This window comes from Gymnoscopelus braueri (assembly GCF_963280865.1).
Source record: "Gymnoscopelus braueri genome assembly, chromosome: 8".
Classification (NCBI taxonomy): domain Eukaryota; kingdom Metazoa; phylum Chordata; class Actinopteri; order Myctophiformes; family Myctophidae; genus Gymnoscopelus; species Gymnoscopelus braueri.
Window position 1 is genome coordinate 40,328,585 of NC_137609.1, and position 24,761 is coordinate 40,353,345.

The 24,761-nt window shown below is 41.4% G+C and overlaps 2 protein-coding genes across 3 annotated transcripts in view; one reads left to right on the forward strand and one right to left on the reverse strand.

The window, feature by feature from the left end:
* Window positions 1-24,761, forward strand: part of LOC308089996 (relaxin receptor 2-like) — a 231,202-nt gene that overhangs the window by 80,180 nt on the left and 126,261 nt on the right. The gene's annotated exons all lie outside the window — the stretch shown is intronic.
* LOC308090059 (terminal uridylyltransferase 7-like) lies at window positions 7,539-10,730 on the reverse strand (the record flags this gene model as incomplete). Its single annotated transcript, XM_080435090.1, has 1 exon — window positions 7,539-10,730. One exon carries the CDS (start codon window positions 10,728-10,730, stop codon window positions 7,539-7,541), a length of 3,192 nt encoding a protein of 1,063 aa, XP_080291216.1.

Consider the following 24,761-nt stretch of genomic DNA (forward strand, 5'->3'; position numbering starts at 1 on the left):
GTGCGGTTCTGTGTCCCACATTTTTGATAGATGGGACGGGCAATATCTTTCTGGAAGCCAAGACATCAGTATCTTCAGCTGTAATTACTACTGCCTGTGAGCCTGCATTAGATGCATGCAACGCATGGCGAAGCAAACGAGTATCAGCTTCCTCATGCGTGGAGTGCAACTCTGCTATTTCCTCACACTTGTCCTTTGTCAGCCGATAACACGTGGAATTTAACAGTTGATGGGTCCTCTTCTAGCCTCGTTTGTCTGAATACCTGGTAGGCCTCTTCGCCTATCTCAGGAACTCTCAAGAGATCCCTGGTCACATCAGGTGGTGCAATGGAGCCAGTGGAGAGGCCAACCAGATCAATGCCATTTGGAGCCACAGGATTGAGCCAGTTATTCTCCATAAGGTCAATGAAAGCCTTGACATCCTCATCATCTCTTTTGATCCTTGGACCCTGTAGATCTGGATGGGACATCTTGGAACTGCCTTGACCTATCGAGTCTCTCAGATGTCTGAGGAACACGGTTCTGTACTCGGCTGTAAGGTAATATCACAGCTCCTGGCTTCAAGCTGAATCCCTTTGTCCCTCCAGCTGTCTGGGTGTCTTTGTTCACCGTTTCTTCTATGGCTTGGTCAACAGGGATTCGGGGAAAGGGATTGGTGGAGCCCATTTGAACTGAGAAACCCCCTTCCATGAATTCTGTATACACATCTGGGTGTGATGGGCAGTTGAGACATTTGGGCGTAATAGTATGGAAGGTACCGTGCATAATTAATTTGGTCATATGCAAAGCACCAAGGAATCATTGCTCGAATGCTTGCCAGGTGAAGCATCCAGTCTCCCTCTCTAGATGCTCGAATGAGGCCCAACATGATTTCAACCATGTCCAAATAAGACATCCAGAAGGCAGAGAGACTGCCATTTCCATTCTTGAGAAACTCAACCACTACCAGGCAGCAATCTGGAACTGCTGTCTACAGGCATCTCCTGTTGTGCCAAGCCCTATTCTCCATGGATGGACCGACAACGACGGCAAGCTGGCCATTCACTGGATTCTGTTCACTGGAACAGAATTTGAACTTGGGGAGTAAAGGCGGTTACACAGCGGCGAACATGCGAATATACGCAAAATTCGGACTCGTTCCGAATAATTAAAAGACGCTTTCTCGCTTCGCTTTTTTGCTTTTTCGCTCCATGTAAGCTTGCATTGACTTTAAGGTTTTAAAAAAAAAACGTATTATTTGCATGAAAAAAATCGCCCCGGTGTGTAAGGACCTTCAGATGAAGAAATTGATGACCAGTTTTAATGTGTAACATGGCCCTAGGCTTGGAAAAAAAACTTCTACCCGGCAGCTAGACCATGAACAAGGACATTGGGAAAAAAGAGACAAAAAGAGAAAAAAGGAAATAACGAATAAGCCATACAAGGAAAAAACGGAACAAAAAATAAAGTGCCCTGAGAGCAGCAAATTAACATTGTTGCATATATATATATATATACCTGTAAAAGGCTATAAGCTGCCCTGAGACAAGCATTGAGAAACTGCCCTGAGAGCAGCAAATTAACATTGTTGCATACCTGTAAAAGGTTATAAGCTGCCCTGAGACCAGCATTGAGAAACTGACCTCAGAGCAGCAAATTAATGTTGTGGTACTGTATGTATATCATTTAAGCTGCCCTGAGACCAGCATTGAGAAACTGCCCTCAGAGGAGCAAATGAATGTTGTTGTTGTATATCATTTAAGCTGCCCTGAGACCAGCATTGAGAAAGTGCCCTGAGAGCAGCAAATTAACATTGTTGCATTATATCTGTAGAAGGCTATAAGCTGCCCTGAGACCAGCTTTAAAAAACTGCCCTGAGAGCAGAAAATTAACATTGTTGCATATATATATACCTGTAGAAGGTTATAAGCTTCCCTGAGACCACTCAGACCAGCATTAAGAAACTGACCTCAGAGCTAGAAATTACTGTTGTGGTATGTATATCATTTAAGCTGCCCTGAGACCAGCATTGAGAAACTGCCCTGACAGCAGCAAATTAATGTTGTTGTATTTATATCATTTAAGCTGCCCTGAGACCAGCATTGAGAAACTTCCCTGAGAGCAGCAAATTAACATTGTTGCATATATATATATATATATATATACCTGTAAAAGGCTATAAGCTGCCCTGAGAACAGCATTGAGAAACTGCCCTGAGAGCAGCAAATTAACATTGTTGCATATATATACCTGTAAAAGGCTATAAGCTGCCCTGAGACAAGCACTGAGAAACTGCCCTGAGAGCAGCAAATTAACATTGTTGCATACACCCTCAATCCTAATGGTTCAATCTAGACTGTATTTTTTTTAGCAGAGTGCTGCAGCTTGTCAGTGATCAAACTCCCTCCACCTCCCCAGCCTCCTCCTTGTGGCATTTAGTTCTTCACTATAGTCAGTATGTTATTTCTATGGATTTCTTTGGACTGTATCATGTTACATCTGTGTATCTTAAGTTATGCCCTTAAAGGGTTCAATGTTATGTCCATGCAATAACTCAGCCCTTTTAGGCTGTGCTTCAGGGGAGTTTGTGATATCAGATTCTCTGTCATGCTTGTACAGATAAATCTGGAGAAGTGTAAAGACAAACTACATTGAGCAACCAATGCAAAGACAGTAGGGTGGTCCTTCATATCGGGACAGTGATAAGATTATATTCTGCACATGCACACTAGAAATGCCAAATACCATTGAGCTAATGGAGCATGCCTGCTTGCTCAGGGGATAAATTGAATCTTGACCATCATTACATTGACACAGATCCTGTGTCTATGTAACGCCCGGGATTTGAACCCGGGTCGGCCATGTGGAACTTAACCACTAAGCCAAAGGGAATTCCCATAGCTCGGGGGAGATATTAGACTTTTAGGTCATCAGGCTGAGGCTGTGAGCCACTGCTGCTACACTCACCCACCGTTTGACCTCCTCCCACGGGGAAACCCGATCCGGGTCATGGCACCAATGTAACGCCTGGGATTTTAACCCAGGGCTCCCACGTGGAAAGCCAACATCTTAACCATTTAGCCAAAGGGAATTCCCTATAGGCCGGGGGAGATATTAGCAATCAGGCTGAGGCTGTGAGCCACTCTGTTACATCTAGGTGAGACATGACCTTTGACACGAGCAAAATGTCTCAATACAAGAGCAGGGAGACAAAATACAACCACCCCATTTTTTTGATGTTGTATTAATGTACACTACCTTACAGATTGGACACAATTACAATTTATTCATTTAAAAGAGTTACATAGTGCCACTTTAACACATTGACTGCCAGAATTATTTCATATTTTTTTAGCCAGTGCCAGAGTTTTTCATTGGAAAAAAAAAAGTACTCAGGAGCCGAAATACAGCATTTTTAAGTTTTAAGTTAACAAGGAAGTGGATAGGAGTCTAGATCTTCAACTAATCATATCTCCTTGGTCTTTGGGTGAAATTGGAAAAAAAATCACTTCACGTAGATCTACGCGATTGGCACGTGGCGGCTTTTAAGCGGTTCGCGTAGATCTACGTGATTGGCAGTCAATGTAAAAGTTTTCTAAATTTTCTTTTGTCCAATTAAGTGTTAAATAGCTCTGTATACTGATTATATATGTATATCTGAGTTTTTTTATCTGAGTTTTTTGTTTTGATACGGGAGTATCTCCCCGTCTCTCCAGCATTGGCCAGGATACCAATTTTATTCAATCAGGAGAGAGAACTCACACAGGATGCAGGATGAACGAGTGAAATTGGAAGTGATGACACAAATACACAAACTGACACATTTGAAACTGGAACACTATAAGCTAAGCCTATAGCTGATAAATGGGTACTCTTTCCCGATTGGATGAAATTGGCAAACCATCTGAAAATATATGCTCTGTTTATTAAAGAGCTGGAGTGACAGGGAGACCCCTGTTACTGAACAAACACTCAGAAGATACAGCTTTAACCTTTTAACAAAACAAAAATATATTAATTACCCTACCCTAAATCACATGACTTCCCAGTCTTGTTGACATAGAGTATGGAATTCCTGACATCAGGTCCCATGGGTCACGGAAGTATTTGTTCTACTGAAAATACCATAGGGTCATCTTAACTGTGACTGCCAATGACGAGATTTCTCGTAATATTTTGCTAAGGTGCAGCCTTAGATTTTGTGTTTTCAGTGGTTTTCCACTAGATAGAAGTCCATTCTTTCTTTTTTTTCTACGAGACTCGGATACGTCTTTTAAAGCGATCGGGGGATTGATCGTACTGGAGGTAAATATTCTATGATTTTTCAAAGGTTAGTGAAAACACTCGAAAATCGCTGGCAGTGGCTTGGCAAATTATGTTTTATTTCTGGCAGTCAAAGAGTTAACATTGCGTCATATAATATAAGTACTAGTTGTATAGCTCTGATTCCCTACGTCCGTAAGAAATGAATAAAAAACTGCAAACGTTTTGAATATGTCATCTCTTTGTCATGTTGGGTGACAATATTGTTTTCAAAGCAGTAGACATAGGTTTGTTAGCGGGCCACAACTACATTGTGTCGACCTTGTCCCAAAAAATAACTATCGCTGCGTTATATTATTCACCTTCTGTGTGGATGCATTCATAACACAAACAGCAGTTTAAATTAATGTGAATGTTTAACCGAAATAAACACTCCCAGTGTGTAAAAAGGCTCCTTGCTGAAGGGACTGACTGACGTGATTTTTGCCTACATCATTTTGCCTGATGTTGCCATCAAACTGACCGTTGATCTTCATCTTCTGATTGGTTACTGACTTTCCCCCCTGGCCAAACACGGTCTCACCGTGGGGATTCACATTGTTTTGTAAATAGCTTTATTTCCACTACAGGTCTAATTGAAATACTCACAGCTTACAGGAATACTCCATTTGGTTAGAGGGAGGGAACATATAGGCCTACCCTACCTGAGCTTCTGCAACATTCTGTCCAAAACAAAATCCAAAAAGATGTGCAGTGCTTAACATGTTCAGGTTGATATAATCCTCGTAGAAATATCTTGGTTTATTCCACTTTGTACTTTTTTTGTTGTTGTTAAAGACAGTGTGCAGCTGTCTGTCAGCTGAAAGTCTACCAAGGGATAAGTCAATGATAGAAACAGACCTATGCAGACAACAGAATTTCTTCCCAGCCTTCCCTTTACCTCACTGTCTTGTCCTTAGTTAATTTGATTGCTCATCCATCATTCGATTTCACAGTGAAAGGGCAGTGTTTACACAAACATATCTCAGCAAGAGGCTCCATTTGGTTACATTTCTAAAGTTAAAAATGGATATACGAACACTGAGGATGTTGCTGTGCAGTGAGCTGAAATGAGAGCCACTTGATCACATGAGGGCTTTCTATAATTGTGCCATATTTATATACGTATATATGGATCACATGGTTTATATGATTATATGGTTTGCAGCCTTGCTGTCACTCACACGCTCTTAGCTAGCAGCTAGGGATAATGAATGCACATGTGCTCATTAGGATTACAAATAAATCAAACGGCCTCCGCAGGTGGTCCCGGCATGTGAAAGTTGGGAGAGAGGGGGAGACGATCAATTTGACAGAAAAAAACACCGGCATTCATTGTATAATATGGCCATAAAAAAATATTATATTTTAGAATTTTAAAGAGACACGTGTAAAGGCTGCATGACATATTTAGAAAACGTCAACACATGGGAGCCTTCTGAAAGCTTCCTGCTCAAAGTTAATTGAGTAAAAAATCCGGCACCCTAGTGTCAAAAACAAGACAGTCTAATAATGACGTGGCTCCCATGTGGTTCTTGGCCTTGATGTGGCCTTGATGTCATCTACTGTAAATTATATCTATGATGATGTATGACTCCATATTTGATTTCAGCCTGATCCAACCACAAATTCACTTCTATTATATAATTGTTATATTTAAGTATCCTTCTAATAGAATTGATAAAGACAAATGCAGTTCGACGGGCCTTTGTGCCGGGTCTCACAGCACACCGGTAATCCACCCTGGTCCACACTTGTTACAGATATTGCTCAGTGCTCTAGCAAGGACCTGAGCTACCTTCAACACATAGTTGTGACATTGTAATGTGACATTGTAATCTGATTCAAATGTTTGTTATCAGGGCGTCCTTGAAAAAGAGAGCTTGCTCTCAATGGGTTTCCCTGAATAAATAAAGGAAAAATAAAGAAATAAAGAAACACCTTAAATGTCTTTACACGTTGTTCAATTTGTATAAAAGTTAAATATTGCATCTGATTTTTGCCAGCTATGCCCGCCCTACTGCGCAGGCGCGACTCCTTCTTCTTCATGTAGTTTCCACCACACTGCACTTTGCTGCCTACCACAGGTCGGAAGAATAGCGCAGTTTGTATTATCAGCGTGTTTTCCTACTTTATGGCTAAACACATGATTACCCTGGACTGAGCACAGCACGAGAAATACTGTTTTTTATTACTGGACACGAGTGCTTTATTTGATTTGTTCAGTGTTTACGCGTCTTGCATCTCACTGTGCGTGCGTGTGTGTGTGCGTGCGTGCGTGCGTGCGTGCGTAATCCGCTGCAACCCTCACAGCTTTGTGTCTGTGTCTTTTCAAACTGCTACACCACTTTATTCCCCTAACATTGGCCAGGGATTCCCAAATGTCTTTATACCACGTGACCCCAGACATCAATTACTACATGCCAATAAACCATACGTGACAACAAATGTCCTTTCCATCTCCAACTACCCTACATGTACACCTAATTCTCTACTCGCTTCATATCCACTAGGCTACCACTAAAAAAAACACCTTCATTGCTCACTACATATAAACAATAACTCTTGCCCCAATAACACAACACTGCTAACACAACACATTGTTCACATGCCCAAAGGGCGCATTTTCTAGTTTAAAGGTTAACTAGGTAACTTTGAGCCTAAATTTAAAATATATATACATATATTTTGATTTTTTTTTATAATTATGCTGGGGTGTTTTCCTGCAGAAAGACACATCCCTCAAGCTGTATTTTGGTTTTGTTCCACTGTTTATGTTGACATTCCACTGATTATGTTGACATTCATCCCTCGCACGCTTCTGTCTGTGAGGGGAGCTCGGCTGGAGCCCTTAATTGATCCAGTTGAACTTCATAGGGGTTGTGCACTGAGCTGATTGATTGGGCCATAAAATTGTCAAACTCGTTATGTGCTCGTTAGTGCTCTCTCTAATCAATGAATGCATGAAATACAGCAATAACTTTGATACCTGTCAGGAGGGGGGAGTGTGTGTGTGTACACACACAGATCTGCAATCTTACCTGGTATTATCTTTAAATAATTGTAAAACGTGTGTAAAAAATGCATGGATGTACTTCCTTGGCCTTCTGGCAGCATGAACAAACACATTTGGTGCTGATCAGTTTGCAAGATAAGCCCCAAACAAGCAAACAGACACACACATAAATGCAATCACAATCCCTCGTCTAGACGCCTTGCAGAGCCATGCCGTAAAAAACGAATTGCCCTTCTTTGCTTCAAGTTAAGCCACTGGCAACGTGGCTTTGCCAGTTGTCCATTTTTGACATTTCCTCTAGTGCCTCAGTTTTGCACTCAGTCTTTCTTAATGTCGGCACGTGACCCACAGAGGAATTCGTAAATTGCTGAGACTTATATGTCGTCTGCTCTTTGGCATCACCCGCAGACTCCAACCTTTTTCGCTGGGAATGGCGCCGCTTTTCGTTCTGTCTAGGACATTCTCTCAAGAAGTGACCGATCTTCCCGCAGGATCGACAGCAGCGGTCGTTTGGGGCCAGCTGTCCTTGAGTGAGAACCTCACGATCAAAGAAATAACGTGTGTCATGGGAGACTTTGACTGGTGACCCAAACACCCGTCTGCCATTGACGAAAGCCTTCAAGATGAAGTTGGTCATTCTCCATGACAGGCCAGTGGCCAGATTGTGATTCTGATCAAATGGATCTTCGATGGCAATGTACTTGGAGGTCCACTGTTTTGTGATTTTGGTGAGACAGCCTTTCTGCCGGGTGCAGATAACATGCTCCTTGAAGTCAAACTCTTCTGTGTAGAAGCGGAGCAGGCCAAGCCACAGATCCCCTACCGTTTCGGTGTTCAATCCGTACTGAGGCCACTGTTTTGGCAGTGCTTCCAAATCATCAAAGAAATGGACGTTCCAACCATCAACCACTTCTGGTTTCTTGTCTTCTTCATAAATCTCCTGCAGCACAGGAATCACCGGTGGGTTTCTCTGCTGGAGGAAGAACAGGACCATGAGCGTGTAGGCGTAGGACGAGAGGCTACCACGGGACGCGTCCCCGATGTCACACTTCTTGGCAAAAACCTTCATGACATAGCAGAGGATCTTCACTCTCTTGTCGATATCGCCGTATGATGCCAATAGGCGTGTGTTGTGCAGGGCCAGGGTGTTGTAGAGACTGATGTCTCCTTCCAGCCCTGTGTGGACGTGGATGAACTTGACAATGGGCACCTTGGCTGTAGTGATAGGCAGGATATGCTTCAGACCTGGGTGTTTCCTCAGTAGTTTTGCCAGGCTCTCGATGATCTCAATGCAGTTCAGACCATCTGAGGTTTCTCGTTCCTCCAGCACCATGCATATATCGAGGTCACTCTTTGTAAAGGCAAAGCCATTCTTAGACGATCCAAACAACCTCAGCTTCGCCTTTGGAAACTCCAATCTTGAAAAATCCCTTCTGACAAAGTTCTCCAAGTCATGAACGATGTTCTCTCTCTCTCTGTCCATTTCACGTTTGTCAGGGGAATGGTCCTTGTAGCACTGCTCACAAACATTGTCGAGGGTTTTCAAGGACTTTGGTGTCATTGGGGGCAAGGGTTCCAGTTCCATGTTCTTGAAATCTTCTGGGCAGTCTTTCTGCAGATGGCCAGCACGTTTACATAAGCTGCACACAACCACGTGGGACTTGCCTTGAGTAAACACTTGCCTGGTGAACTCATAGTGCAGGCCGCTTAGTTGTTCATTCTTGACTTCAATGCCCTCATCTTTATCCAAGTCTCTCTCTAGAGGTGGGTGTGACAAACCGACAAGAGCCAGCTCCTCCTCTTCTGCCCCTGTCTTGACAGGCCTTTGCGAGGCTTCTTTCTTGTGGTTGATAGCTGCCGTGTTTTGTGGCAGGGCAAAATATCTGTACGTGGTTTTCAGGCAGTGGAGGATGTAGTCATACATTTGCCAACTAACTGAACGAGCCACATTCCTCTTCGCGGCAAACGGGTCTTCTAAATTGATGGGTTTCTTAAGCCAGTTCTCCTTTGCATCACGTGGGAGGACGAGACTGGTGCGCACACTGATCACGGTATCTGCCATGTTGCACTTCAGCGAGTAGAAGTGAAACATTTCTAACCACAGGAGGCCAACCTCTGCAGAGGTGCAATGCCTTTGGAACACCAGTGGAGCCTTTCCACTTCTATAGGAGTGCTGTGAACATTGTTTGGATGGGGGGGAGTAAGTCCAGTGCACATAGCCATCCACCACATGTGTAATATTGAAGTCAGGCAGTTTTCTGGGAGAAAACTCCTTAATCTCATTGTTCAGGTAGGTGGGGAGGAGTGGCTCTTTACGCTGCTGCAAGAAGTAGATGACCATCTGGGCGAAAGCGTACGTTGGCAGACCACCTTCTTCTATTCGGTCCACCTGACAGAGCCGGGCCCACTGCCTGAAGCCCAGGACCAGTGGAAGGAGGAGTGGCTCCTGATTAGCTAAGGCAGACAGATAGGCAGTTGTGAGACAGGGGTTGTCATTCCCAGAGCTTACTTTGCAGATCAGACCACTTCTTTTTTCTTTGCAGGTGACCACAGGGACCTTGCCATGAAAATCAGCCTTCACATTGACAAATACAGGGCTCACAGAGAGGCTGTTCTGGACCAGCAGCAAGATGTCTGGCTGATGCATGGGAAGGGGGTACTGAATGTCAATGTTTATATCAGAATCCTTGAAACCGAACTTGCTGCACGACGAGCCATAGAGCCGGAGATTGATCTCAGGCTTGACAGCCTGGAGGAGCTCTTGCATGGTGGAGACGATGCACTGTCTCCTTTCTACATCCTGGTCAGTCAGGCCTCTATCCCTGGTGACAGCCTCTAAGGTGGCACTCACCGCACTGATCTGCTCCTGCCCAGAGGGCAGCTGAGACTCATCAAACACTGGACCCCTGTTCTTATCCCCAAAAGCTTGGTTACTTCGTCTTCCGATTGAGCTTTGAGCAGTGCTATTAGCAGAGTACCTCTTCCCCTGTTCCCTTTCCTCCCTCAGGTGGTTCCCTATAAGTGAGTTCTTCCTCAAGCACTGCTGCTGCGAGAAATCTTTAATGTTCCCTTGATTGTTCTCGGTGACAGAGAACCGCTGCTGGAAACTGTCCCACTTCTGTAAGGGGTGATGTAAGGGGTGACCGTAAGAGACGTCCATCTTCTGTAAGGGGTGATCTAAGGGGACGTCCATGTTCTGGAAGGGGTGGTTGTAAGGGACGTCCATCCTCTGGAAGGGGCGGTTGTAAGGGACGTCCATCTTCTGTAAGGGCTTGAATTGACTCCTTCTTAACTGCCTCTTGACGTGGTGACCTCCATCGGTTTTGGGGGTGAATCCCTGTCCCTGATGGTGGAACCACCGGCGTTCCGCCTCATCTGCCACAAGACCCCTCATTCGTCCGCCGACCCCCTGTCCATAGTTATAATCTTCCATGGTGTGCGTATACTAAAACGTCTGTCTGTATATGCGGTAGAGTGGCCACTGTTCGACCCTGTTCGATTCCCTGCTCGTGTCGAGGTGTCCTCGAGCAAGCACAACGCACTTAACCTAAACTGGATAATTACTGGATAATGGATATTGCCTATTGCTCCTATTGCTCCTGGAATGCGTGAATGATTTCCAGGTATGTGCAACTACCCCAACTAAAGGGAGCAGATTATTATACTAACACTAATTCTCAAGAGAGGCTCAGGTAGATACATAATTGTTGAATTAAATTTGGTTTGATTGACATTTCTTTTTAAAAGACGTGATGATGACGTTGCGATGTCGTCATCCTAATTATATCGGCCCAAATGTGGAGTTCCACACATCATCACATATCTGCCCAAATATGGAGTTCCACACATCATCACATATCTGCCCAAATGTGGAGTTCCACACATCATCACATATCTGCCCAAATATGGAGTTCCACATGGCTCCTGACAGGCCTCCAAGTACAAACATTGCACTGCATCTTATTAGACCCAACGCATACTCCCCAGAAGTACCTCTCCTTCCGTGTTCTGGCCTATGGGTTTGATGAAATGGGCCCATAAGCATGCACATTAGTGTCCTTTATGCTTCGTTCTTTGTCACAAACTATCTCCACGAGCAAGCCTGTGAGTTGAGCCCATTGGTCCAGCCTGTGTTGCTCGTTCATGTTTTGGGCCCAAGCTGGCAGTGCCAGAGTTGGCCACTTGGAAACGTTTTGAGAAAGCCCTCCGGTCCTGGAGGTTTTATTCGACCCCATCTAATTTTAAACAATTGTACTCTGAAAGGAATACTGTTTCAATAATTTGAATAATACTTTAACATTTGCCTCGTCAAACTCGTACTACTGCCGCAAAAAATATTGCTGCTGTTTGCCTATGCCGTAATATCAGAACTGTGTTCCAAAGATTAAAAACAAATACATCCGGGCATTCTGTCAGGGATGTGGCTCTGTATAGCCTGGGATCAATACATTTTTTGGGGGTTCCTGATCCGGTCGGAGTGGATATAACTTTACGTCATCATTACGTTGTGCATCTCCAAAAGGATTCCCCTAGTTTAAAACTTGTTTAGTTTTTTATAATCGTTTTGTTTATTTTGGTATAATAATGTTTGGTATGTCCATATTTTATTCCAACTCGTAGCGCGACTAGCAAAACTAAACTAATTGATTTGCATTATGTGGGGAACTAAAACAATGCTACGCCAACCGGAACCAACCACCGGAACCACAATAATTGTTTCCTTTTTTCTAAACCGGATCACACAGCTAGTTTTAGAATGAATACCAGGCTTTCCTCAGAGGTGGAAAGTCTGGTGACGCGAGGTTAGATTTATAATATCGTCCTATAATCCTCCTATCCTCCTATCCTCCTATATCCTCCTATCCTCCTATCCTCCTATCCTCCTATAATCCTCCTATAATTCTAGTAACCTCTGTGGCCTCGGTGGTGTCTCGGTGGTGTCTCGGTGCGTGCCCGTTTCTCCTCACTGGCTGGAGCACTTGATCTGATTTTGCACACAGCCATTGCCCATTACCATCTGAACTTAACTGCGAAGCCCGTTTCTCAATTTCATAAAATCTCAGCTTTTTATTAGCCATTATGTGTCAAACAATGGGAGATGACGTTGCCAGGTTTTGTGGGTTTCGCGCGAGAAATAAGCAGCAAGGTCTGTATTTTCGCCTGAGCCCTTCACAAGGGGGCTTGGGTGCTCATATCCCCCTACGGGTATGGTCTAGTTTAGTTATAATTGATTCAGTGTGTTTGGAGAAAATGTAGTTAAATCTGTGAATTAATTCAGTAAAGCGGGCCAGTACGGTGGTCCGTCCGTACCACTAAAAGATTCAGTGCCGGTACGCAGTACCGGGAAGATGAGGGGACAGTCAACACCCATACACAGTACAACACACCGTCACAAATAACAAATGCATTTTCTCCTGTGGAAGGTTTTATGTCAGTTATTTCAAAGCGGACAATCAGACCTACTAATAAACTTTTTTCACCACAGCTACAAAACGTGTTTTCAAGAGCAAACGCTGGTGGGGACATCAAACGGCTGGATTCAGACCGGGAACGCATCTGTGTAACCACTCTATCCATATTTTATACTTTGGCTATTCAAAAATAGCAGATATACAAGCTCATTGCTTGATATACCAAGTGCCGCGCTATGAGCTTGTACAGTAGATCTGCTATTTAAAAAATCTTGAAAATGTTTGCAAATATTTGAATATACAGTATATTTTTAAAGCGTTTTTTTTTTTTTAATTCAAATCTTTGCTTCTGGGGGGTCACTGGAACAACATTTTGAGATGGGGGGGTTGGCGGCCAAACACATATCATTTTGGGGGTCCTTGACATTAAAAAGTTTGAGAACCACTGATATAGAAACATACATTTTTCAAAAAACTCTAGGAGTTAGAAGACATTGTAGAATCCCCAGAAGCAAAGATTTGAGTTACAAATGTTTGCCTTAAAAACATGTGACCCCCCACGATAAACGATAAGTCTTTTAGGCAATTTTCATTTTCGTTTTTTCATGTCATATGAAAGCAGGGAATCATAGCTATAATTTGACATATTGCTTGTGCAGTTTGACCCACCAGTTTTCGAGATATGGCTTATAGAATGATGCCTTGTAGAGATTCAGTTAGATTCATTGAACTGAGATAACAGGCCTCTAAGTGCCTCTTCTGTGATCTGTGAGATGTTAACACCTATCCCAGCATGCATTGCTGAAAGGTGGGGGTCTGAGGGGGGCAATCTGCTGTCCCAGGGTGCATTGTTCTCAAATCAGGGGGGGTGGGGGGGTGGGGCGGGCTTTGACACTTGATAGCTTGGAGTTCAGCTCCCAGGGAGCTCACATAAGACTGTATTTATATGTACTGACATAATACGTTACATGAAAAATGTTGCTACAGTAACCTTGGTTATTAGTGTTTATTCATTCATTTTTAAACAGGGCAGTCATGTTAAAAACATCAACAGTGGTGGAAAAAGTACTCTAATGTTTTACTTAAATAAAAGTACCAATACTGCAATGTAAAAGTACTCTGTTACAAGTAAAAGTCCTGAATTCCAAATTGACTTGAGTAAAAGTACAAAAGTATTGGTATAAAAATGTACATAAAGTACCAAAAGTAAAAGTACTAAAATGTTGAAAATATTTACACCACGACCACTGAACATCAAGTATGATCCACCAGACTAAAATCTTGACTGTGCAAATAAAATAAAAACTTTGTGCAAAAAACCTAAAGTGCTCAAACATCATCTCAAACATACAGTAAGTAACAGAGGTACAATGTTACATTAACCTGCACCTGATCACCTGCAAATTGGCTTATTTGAAAGATCTATTTTTATCTCCATCACAATTAACTGGAGTACTTGGTCACTAAGTACTAGTGCATTCCTGCATAACCAGTCAAGAATACAGTTGACACTAAAGTTATTATTATTATTTAGCCTTTATAAAAGTGAAGCTCACAACTTGTCTTTTAATTTCACTGTTTGAAACAGGGCTTGAGTTGTTAATGCATAACTGCAAGTTTGCCCTTTTCACTACTGGCTTACATGAAAAAAATACCCAAATGGGTCCATTTGGTTTCATTAATGTCTTTTCTAAATAAAGTATTCGATCAAAATAAAAAATAGCAGATCTACAAGCTCGTCAAATATTTTCAAATAGCCGATGCATATAGGTTTAAATTGCTCATGTAGCCTAATAGTCACTTAAATCTTTGGGCTTGTTTTCATTGACCTGGTTGCTTATTTCTCTAAAAAAAATCTGGCAACCGTGTCATTGTTTACACCAACAAAGAAGAAAATGCGGAAGCGATCCTCCTTTCCAAGAACAGTGAAAAAGACACCGTATTATGTTGCAAAAACATTAAATCATTACAGCACCATAGCATGGCTAATACATTTTATTTTGGGATGTACAATACATGAAAATTACGGGAGTAATAACGCGACTTGCGTCGATAACTAATGGAGAGCGGACATTACCGCGTTTGGCTAATAACAGTGTGTTAGTAACGACATACAAGCTAACTATTAGCCAAATTCGGCTAATGTTAGGAGGACCCACTGTTATTTTCGATTCCACTTCACATTAACTCATTTATATCATATTTACATGCAGATTTAAGCTCTGACATTTAAGTGATATGTAGCCTGATATTACCAGATTGCTATAGTGGGTTTAGAATTTTTAGACGATTTTTTTTTTCTTTTTTCATTTGCTCATTTCAGCTCTGCTGGAAAATGAGCCCGCCCGAGAAGACTGTCCTCGGGATACGGCGGGACACATGTATATATTCAAAGATTTTCACATATGTTCACAATTGTTCAAAAATAGCAGATCTACAAGCTCGTAGCGCGGCACTCGGTGCCGCACTATGAGCTTGTATATCTGCAATTTTGGCCAAAGAAATCTAAAAAAAATTACACGGATTCTTTCCCGGTCTTAATGGGTTAATGTACTACACACTCTGGAAGTGTCTTCTCTTTTGACCTTCCTTTGCCCTAGTGGTGAGTCATTTGATCTTATGCTGGCTTACAGAACATTGTTTGCAATTAAAATAAGCCATATTCCGTCATGTTGTACTATGTAGCCTACTATTTTTTACCAGAAGGTGTTATAGAACCTTATATATGACATAATTTGTCGAAACGTCATCAGAGTTGACTAAGAAAATTGTGACAGGCCTAAATTTGCTATAGCCTATACATGATACAAGTGTTTCTAATGTCTACACCATACATGGGCAACTGACGGCCCGGGGGCCAGATGCGGCCCCCACCTACAGTACACTTAATGTGCCCCGCAGGTTAATATCGGAATACTGATATATTATTGATTTCAGCTGTTACAATTCCAAACATGCCCCGCTTTAATTACTTCAGTCTATATTAGTAGCTTAATGACTAGCAATTACAATTCTATTGTCTTTTTTATGTCCAATGTATTTGTATTTAAGTTAACATAAGTATAACTACTGTAAATGCATTTGAAAAGTTACTTTTCAGGATTCCAATTGAAAAATGGCACAAAAAAAATCAGGATTCAAATAAAAAAATACCAAAAATAGCAGATCTACAAGCTCAAAACGTTTTGCAGTGCTATTTTTGCTACTTTTGTGTGCCACAGACCTGACAGTATATGCAATGTGGCCCCTCTGGAATGAGTGTGGGAATATAGTGGCCCTCTCCATCATTAAAGTTGCCCACCCCTGCTATACAAGTGTTTCTAATGTCTACACCATGCAGGTGTAAAACAAATGAAACAAAAAGAATCAGGGATACATGGAGCTGTAGGCGGGAGGATAACAAAATTAAGTGATGAAGGTTGGAGTAGTAGGCCTAATGTTTATTTATTTTAGGTTAGGGTAGTAGTTCCACTGCCGGCAAAATTTCAATCCACTTTCACCCACTGTGTTCTACTTAGGTTATAATTTAGATCCATTGTGCCATAAGCTTACCCCCCTGCCAGTCCCATGGATATACAGTATTGTGCACATTGGACTTTCTTGTGGATTATGGCACCATAGGGTCTACATGATTAAATCAAAGTGAGAACACTAACATCAGAAAATAATTTGCTGCTGCAGAAGCTCTAAAACGGATGTAAACAAAGGGTGTCTGGGCGATGGCCGAGGGTCCCGTCTAACGACTGGAACAATAATATTTCTAACGCGATCCGCCATTGCAGAGTGATCGCCCGTCGAAAATGGACAAAATTGGAGCTGACGAAAGTGACGTTTTTTGGGCTCATGTCACATTCGTCCATTCCATTTTACAGGGACCTAGGATCATTCCTAAGTTGCGTTAGAGCGCCCCTTGCGAAAAAAAAGTGTTTTGAAAATACGAGAATTCTCGTGTTTGGCACTCGACGGGTGTATTTGCCTCAATGTGTTAAGTACAATTTTGAGGTATTTTTCACTTTACTTGAGTATTTCCATTTTCTGTACTTTTACTTCTACTCCACTACATATCAGAGGCAAATATTGTACTTTTAATTATTTGAAAACTTTAGTTACTATAGTTACTTTGTAGATTTGGATTATTATTACAAAACATACATTAACCACTTCATTTTGGCCATTTGAAAATAGCCAATCTACAAGCTTTTTCAAGAGATTGTTATACATTAGAAAACTTGAAATGGGACATTCTGCATAATGACTACTTTTACTTTTAGTACTTTAAGTAAATTTGTATGCCAATACTTTTTTACTTTTATTCAAGTACATTTTGAATTCCGGACGTTTACATACAGAGTATTTCTACATTGCAATATTGATACTTTTACTTTTACTAATAATTTGAGTACTTTTTCCACCACTGCAGTTATGCAACCCTTTGTCCCTGTGTCCCTTTTATGCCCATGGGGAGAGGGGGAAGGTAAGAGAGTTGGTGAGTGAGTGACTAGGGACCATTTTATTCAAATGGGGACAGTGTGGACTCAAGCAGGCAGTCTCCAGCTGGTGCAAAATTCAGCTGCAAGACTGAATGAGCAGAATGTCAGAGTTGATATTAAGATTTTACTGATGCATGAAACCCACCACGCGTGCAAGCATAAGCGCACATGCGCTGCTTTTCTTCCTCTCCATGTTAACCCATTAAGACCGGGAACGCATCTGTGTGTCATTTCTAGATTTATTGGGCTATTCAAAAATAGCAGATATACAAACTCAAGCTTTTTTTTGGCAACATTTGTGCAAATCTTTGAATATATATATTTTTCAAAGCAAACATTTTTAACTCAAATCTTTGCTTCTGGGGGATTCTACAAATGTCTTCTAAATTCTACGTTTTTTTTTGTTTCACTTATGTTGCTATAATATCAGTGGTTCTCAAACATTTGTCATGTCAAGGACCCCCAAAATGATATGTATTTGTCCACGGACCCCCCCATATAAATTGTTTTTGTTCCAGGGACCCCCAGAAGCAAAGATTTTAGTTCAAATGTATATATATATATATATATATATATATATATATATATATATATATATATATATATATATATATTCAATGATTTGCACACATTTTTGCGACTTTTCAAAAATAGCAGATCTACAAGTTCATAGGGCGGCACTTGGTGCCGCGCTATGAACTTCTAGATCTGCTATTTTTTAATAGCCAAAGACATCTTAAAATGATGACAATGATGCGTTCCCGGATTGAATGGGTTAGTGAATGCAGCCGTTTTCACTGGCAGCCCATGCAGAACCTCCGCTTGTGCATGTGAAGATTTTTGTCCAGATTCAAGCGCAGCTCTGAATCTGTTCTTGAGAGATTAGGCGAGAACAGTCGCACACACAGTGTCATACAAAAGTAGCAGAAATAGCTAAAGTACAAGCTCACTTGTAGATCTGCTATTTTTGTTGTTTAAAAAAGAAAACAAAAGTGTCTGTGAGCTTGCCTTTTTTTACGTCTGCCATTCTTTTTTATTTGATGTTTTATCTTTAGATTTGTACTTTTACTATCTTAATCTCTGTCATGTTGTAATTTTCTTGTTTAAACCAAACTTCTCAATATAGCCAATCCCCAAAGCCTTAACCCAGATAACTTACTATATCTGAACACCAATTACTTAAAGACACCATCAGAGACTTTCTGGAGTCAGGGTGCTTAAATTATAATGTGGACAGATGCATGAACATACTTTAGATGGCATACTGTTGAAGCAGAAGCCATAACACTTAGCAGAAATAATAAAGACAGAATGTGAATTTGATTATAATGAGTGTAAGAAAATGTGCATATATTTTATAATATTATTATAAAAAGAAAGCCTTTCCTTGAGCGGGTACATTTTAAGTTGAAGTGCTTTCTAAGGAAGATAAAGATTGATGATGATTTGGTGGGCCCTGCCGCCTGGGACAATTCTCCCAAGCTTGGCTGCACGCTGACAGCCAAAATCTAAGCTCCCCGTTAATTATGAGTCAATCGTTGTGAAACTGTTTGAGGCACCCTGCCAGACAGCCTCAGGCCCCAGTGGGGCTCATAAAAGTGGAAGTGAATGTCCTGAAAATGTTCAGAACCTGCTTAACTCTGATGCCGTGCACAATTAAGCCTCGTGCACCTGACACATCGTACTTGAACCCTCGTTTGTGAAATTACGATGCAATTAAAGGACCTAATTACATGAAAGCAGCGGCCCATATTAAGTGTTATGACTCAGCCATGGCACAGCTGCCAAGTACAGATACTCAAAGAGCTTTGTAGGATGTCACTAAAAGGTTGTTCATTCATCATCATAATCTTTTATTTCAGCTCGGAGTATACAGTTGAGGGGCAGGCCCTCATTTTCAATGTAGCCGAGTTACAGAACACAGTAATCAACAGGAATAGTCATTCACATACAGCAACATAAAAATACATGAATCAGAACACAGAAAGATATTTTTCTGAATGCCCTGGCTGCCAAGAACGAGTTATCACGATTTTCTTTATTTTTTTTTATCTTTTTTGAAAAGAATGTTCAGAACCGAAGATATTGTGATCCGAAGATTTGCTGCTCCATTCACTTCTTGTTTAACTTATTACTGAAAAAGGCTGTATCTCGGCTCCTGAGCACTTTTTTTTTACTATGTATTTTTGGCCCAGACATGCTATTTTCAAACGCAGACAATTAATGTCAACGAGGTCGCGATGACCTCGTTGACATTTATTTGGACGGCTTAGTGAACGAGGCGTGTTGAATCTGCTCACTGGATCATACTCCCAAGTGTATTTAATTATAATTACCACCGAGACACTTGAAACGTCAGTCACCTTGATAATACTTAATCCAGTGTGCCAACCCAGGCGAACATAAAAGGGCAATAAGATGCAAGGGGATCAATTAGAGTTGGAGTGGACCAGATTAATCAGGATGATTAATTTGAGAAGGTTAAGTTAATGAACGTCAATATAGAGAAGAAACACTCCCACACAATGTCTTCAAATGCAAAGATAAAGTTGAATAGGAAACTTTACTTTTTTTGGTCCTGAGAGAACATCACGTTATCTGTAACAGTGGTTCTCAAACTCTTTTGTCTCGGGGAAGCCTCAAAAGAACCTTTTCATCCACGGCACTGCAGAATGTCATTGTTGCTTTGTTAAATGTGTAAATCTGATGAGGGAATATCCGTTTCCTTTAGGACGGATTGAACTTTAGACTTGACGTGTAACGACTTAAACCCTGCATCCCTATTCTGGGGTGAACATTAACCAAAAAATGCAGATCTACAAGCTCACAACGCATCACATTGTGCCCGTTGTGAGCTTGTAGATCTGATATTTTTTAAGCTAAACCGCTAAGATGACGGGACTCTCCGGGTCCCTGTCCCGTCACTCTAGGCCGCGGCCAGACGGCGCCTACCGGAGCTACTCAATTTCAAAGGCGGATGCTGGGCCCTCGGTTTTGGCACAACCTTTGACACAATCCTGTTTTTGGTTTGACAAACATTTTGACCCGAAGGTCAAAATTCAATTTCTCCGCTGAGCAAGCAGGCAGGCAGGTTCTATTATTAGCTCAGTGGTCAAAATGTCAGCACTTGCACAGGAGACACGGGTTCAAATCCGGGGTAAAACAGGAAAAATCCATGGTGCAGCTTTAACTGTTCTCTGAAGGAAACTGGCAAAAAATGATCTTCATTCATTCGTCCTTTCATCCGTCCTTTCCATTGAACTTGATAAAAGTGTTATATAAAAGGATGGGAGTGATTCATCAAATGCTGCAGGGGCAAAACAATGACTCTGGAATTGGGGCCGAGTTCACATAAGGCATATAAAGGATATAAAGGGGGTTGAAAATACATTACCAATTATTTTAATCAAAGCAATGCATTTTTCATTTTCCTTGTCATCCAAAAGATCTAATGGCATCATATTCTCTTGTGAATGACAGTATGGCTGCACTTCACCACCACGCCACCATGGCATGCAGTGGAATATTCCGCAAACTATGCCCGTTGAAGAGCCCTAGATCATCCATTACCTTTGTGTTGACCGATATTTTGTCAAAAGGAGAAACTATTTCTAATCAATTTGAAAAACATTGATTTGATTAAAGTTTCTATTTCAGAACACACAACTTATAAGCAAACAATTGAACATTATTATTATTATTACCACTTATTCTCTCTCTCTCTCTCTCTCTCTCTCTCTCTCTCGCTCTCTCTCTCTCTCGCTCTCTCAAAAAGCACATCCATTAGGCTATTATTTATTCATGTATATCTGCCCCTAATGTTTAACGACCCCGAAAAGAAAACCTTGTCGGTAATTTGTTGGCTCAAGGGATAGTCTGAGTGTGTTGTTTGCACTTCTTTCAATGACCTCTTTTGATGTAAATAAACTAAAGTACACATTGAGTTGAAGCACATAAACCACACATTGGTTTGAGCTGTGTACCGATGAGGACAGAACCGTAAATCATCACTTCTCCCATCACCATGCGGCGTCGCGCGCAGTGGTGTAAAGTAACTAAGTACATTTACTCAAGTACTGTACAAAAGTACAATGTTTAGGTACTTTTACTTTACTGGAGTATTTCCAATTGTCTGTACTTTTACTTCTACTCCACTACATCTCAGAGGCAAATATTGTACGTTATCTCCACTACAATTATTTGAAAACTTGAGTTACTTTGTACATTTTTATTATTATCACACAGCATACTGTACATTAACCACTTCTGCCCTATTTACATTTCGGCCATTTGAAAATAGCCGATCAACATGCTCACAATGCATCGCATTGCGACGCATTGTGAGCTTGTAGATCTGCTGTTTTCGATAGATTTTTATACATTTTATACAGTTGAAAACTTTTGAAATGGTACAATTCTGCATAATGAGTACTTTCCACCTGTACTGTCCATCTGAAAATGTCTTGTGCCAGGGACCCCCCCCCCCCCAGAAGAGTTTTTAGAACTACTGTTCTAAATCCTAAGAGTTTTCTGAAAAACGTATGTTGCTAAAATGACACAGATGCTTTCCCGGTTTTAATGGGTTAATCAGATGTAACAGCCCTGAATAACTCATCCAAAGACCTTGAACATCACACCTCTTGCATCAAGGTTATTATTTTAAACAAAAAATAACTATAGAAACGATAGAAAAACGGTAACTAACTGAAACTAAAATCATACAGAAAATGTCCTTAGTTTAAGTCTGTCAGTTTATTCCACACCATACCTAAACTTAAATGGTACACAATACCTGTTCTGACATTCTGGAATCTCGCCCCTGACAAATACCACATATTATGATTTAAAAATGATAATCTAAAACTAACCAGCAAACATAGCCTGGTTCCAAACCATAGACCCCGCCCACTCTCTGAGTGGACTGCCTCAATTGGTCTGGTGTTGAAACGTGAGCCTAGGATATCTTCCATACAAACACTACCGTCCAATGAGAGTCGGAGGCAGTGGTGCAATGCTGAATTGGAACGTAGTTGCACTCTATTTTAATGACGTGACGCGCACGTCGCTTAACACCTACACTACAGGTCACACAATGGACAGTTGATGTGCATCTAGGCTCATTCCTATGTTAATCCACCTGGTGTGAGTCGGGAGCCTTTGTAAACTTTGTTGAGGTGTGAATTTAAAGTCGTTTTAAATCTACGCGTGTGCCTGCTGCGTGCTCCTGGTCAAATAGGTTCCTGCACGGTGTGCAAGGCCGTCCCATGAGCTTTGCAACCCTGGTCGGAGGTGGGGGTGGGTCCTAACGACAAGCCAATCAGCGGATATCTGCTAAAACAAGCTGTGCGATGACGTCAGATGTAGGCAGATGAAGCTCCACGCAGCTTCAGGCTGACAATCAGGGTACAGCAAACCCACTTTAAAAACAAATTAAAACAAACTGAAATTGAAAACATACAGTCGAAAAGAAGTACAACATTTCAAAACTATCATTCGTTTCACTGGTAATAGATCAGACTACAGAACTGCAGACTCACTCCCCATTTCCCACCACAGTCTAAATACTTACCCTCTCTTCAGACTCTACCTCATCCCTTAGCACTGCACACAATTTGCTGTTGCCTATTTCCTGATAGATACTAAATCAGTTATACTATGCAGACGCATGCTGTTTTGTAGCACTTAATTGTTTCCTTTACCCTCAATTTATGTGACCACCGTACAATGTCATTTTTGTTGACATGCCATTTACTCTGACCCGGCACTTTGTAAGACACTCTGGATAAGAGTGTCTGCTGAATGTCAAAATAGTAAAAGAATATTTTCAATCGGCACAATGCATGGAAGTGAATAGAAGTACAATTTTGCGGGTTAAAGGGATATTTCACTTTCAAATAACATAAACAAAACATTAATAAAAAAATTATGAAAAAGTAATGGAAAAATCACGCATTAGAAGGTCCTTTTAAATGCGTGAGGGGGCCGTGATTTCTCCAATACTTTTTTCATAAATGTTTTATATATTTTTGTAATGTTTATTTTATCTGAAAGTGAAATATCCCTTTAATGTGTGAGCTGCTGTGTACGTGTGTGTTCTGCGTGTGCGTGGGAGCATGGCTGTGCCAGCTATGTATAGGTAGGCTCTCTGGTTTCTATAGAGGATATGCGTGTGACATCATCATCAAACCCGGAAGTTATGCAGGAATGCCTACTGAGTGTCAAAAAAATACTTTCTGGCCTTGACAGCCCATGCATCCAAACAGAAAAGTCATATCTGATTGCATTAAACAATATTAAACAATGTTAAACTCACTTTGCATGTTGCTCTGCCACTCGCTTTGCCACTCGATGTGCCATTCACTTTAAGCGCATGCGCATATCCTCTATTGTTAAGTCTGATGAGCAGGCCATGTTAACCCATTAAAGATTTATTTGGCTTTTTTTTTTAAATAGCAGACCTACAAGCTCATAGCTCTGTGCCGCTCTATGAGCTTGTATATCTGCTATTTTTGAAAAATCGTGAAAATGTGTGCACATCTTTGAATATATATATATATATATATTCAAAGCGAACATTTGTAACTCCGATTCTGGGGATTCTACAAATGTCTTCTATATCCTAACAGTTTTTCTTTTGAAAAAAAAAAAAAAGTTTATTGCTGTATATCAGTGGTGCTCAAACTTTTTCATGTCAAGGACCACCCAAAATTATATTTTGCCACGGACCCCCATCTAAAAATATCTTTGTTCCAGTGGCCGGCACGCTATGAGCTTGTATATCTGCTATTTTTTAATAGCCAAAAAATTTATTCAAGCAAAAATAAATGCCCCTGGTATGTAGAGTAATTTTCCGGACAGACACACGCGCACACACACACACGCACACGCACACATACACACATACACACGCACACGCACACGCACACGCAGCACACAATTTGTACACCCAGAACCTACCTCTTTCTCTCTTTCACTCTCTCTCTCCCCCTTTCTCTCTCTCAAATAAAAAGCCATAGAGCCTGGGAAAACAAAACCGTAACAATGCAAAATACCCGGAAGCAGTTTCTTCTTTTTATAGAAATATAAAACCACTGTCTCTCGTCTTTGCTGACTGAGGGTGGAATGCTGTCCGTCCGGTGTCCTAGCTGTGCCTCAATGTGTCTCTATCAGGTTTCTGAACTACCTGAGTAAAGACAATAAACAGCAGGCCGACGGTCCAGGAGGACAGGACTCAAACAGTTACTCCTCATTCCCCACATTTGTAATAGAACACCCTGTCCTTCCGTTGCTCCTGTCACCAGAACCAGCCCCACTGTCATTCCAGCCCTCATCAGAAATAATAATAATACTGTTGGGATTTAGAAGACATTTGTCGAATCGGCTTCAGGCCTTAATAGTCCATGGGCCAGACGAGATGTCGGTACACCGAAAGGTGGCAAAGGTTACTTATCATTTTTGAGAAGCTCTATGTCTGTAGATAACATTTTGGTATGATAACCCTTCCTGAGTCACAGCTAAATTGGTGTTATCAGCTGCTGAAGTTACCCCCATTGAAAAAAGCCA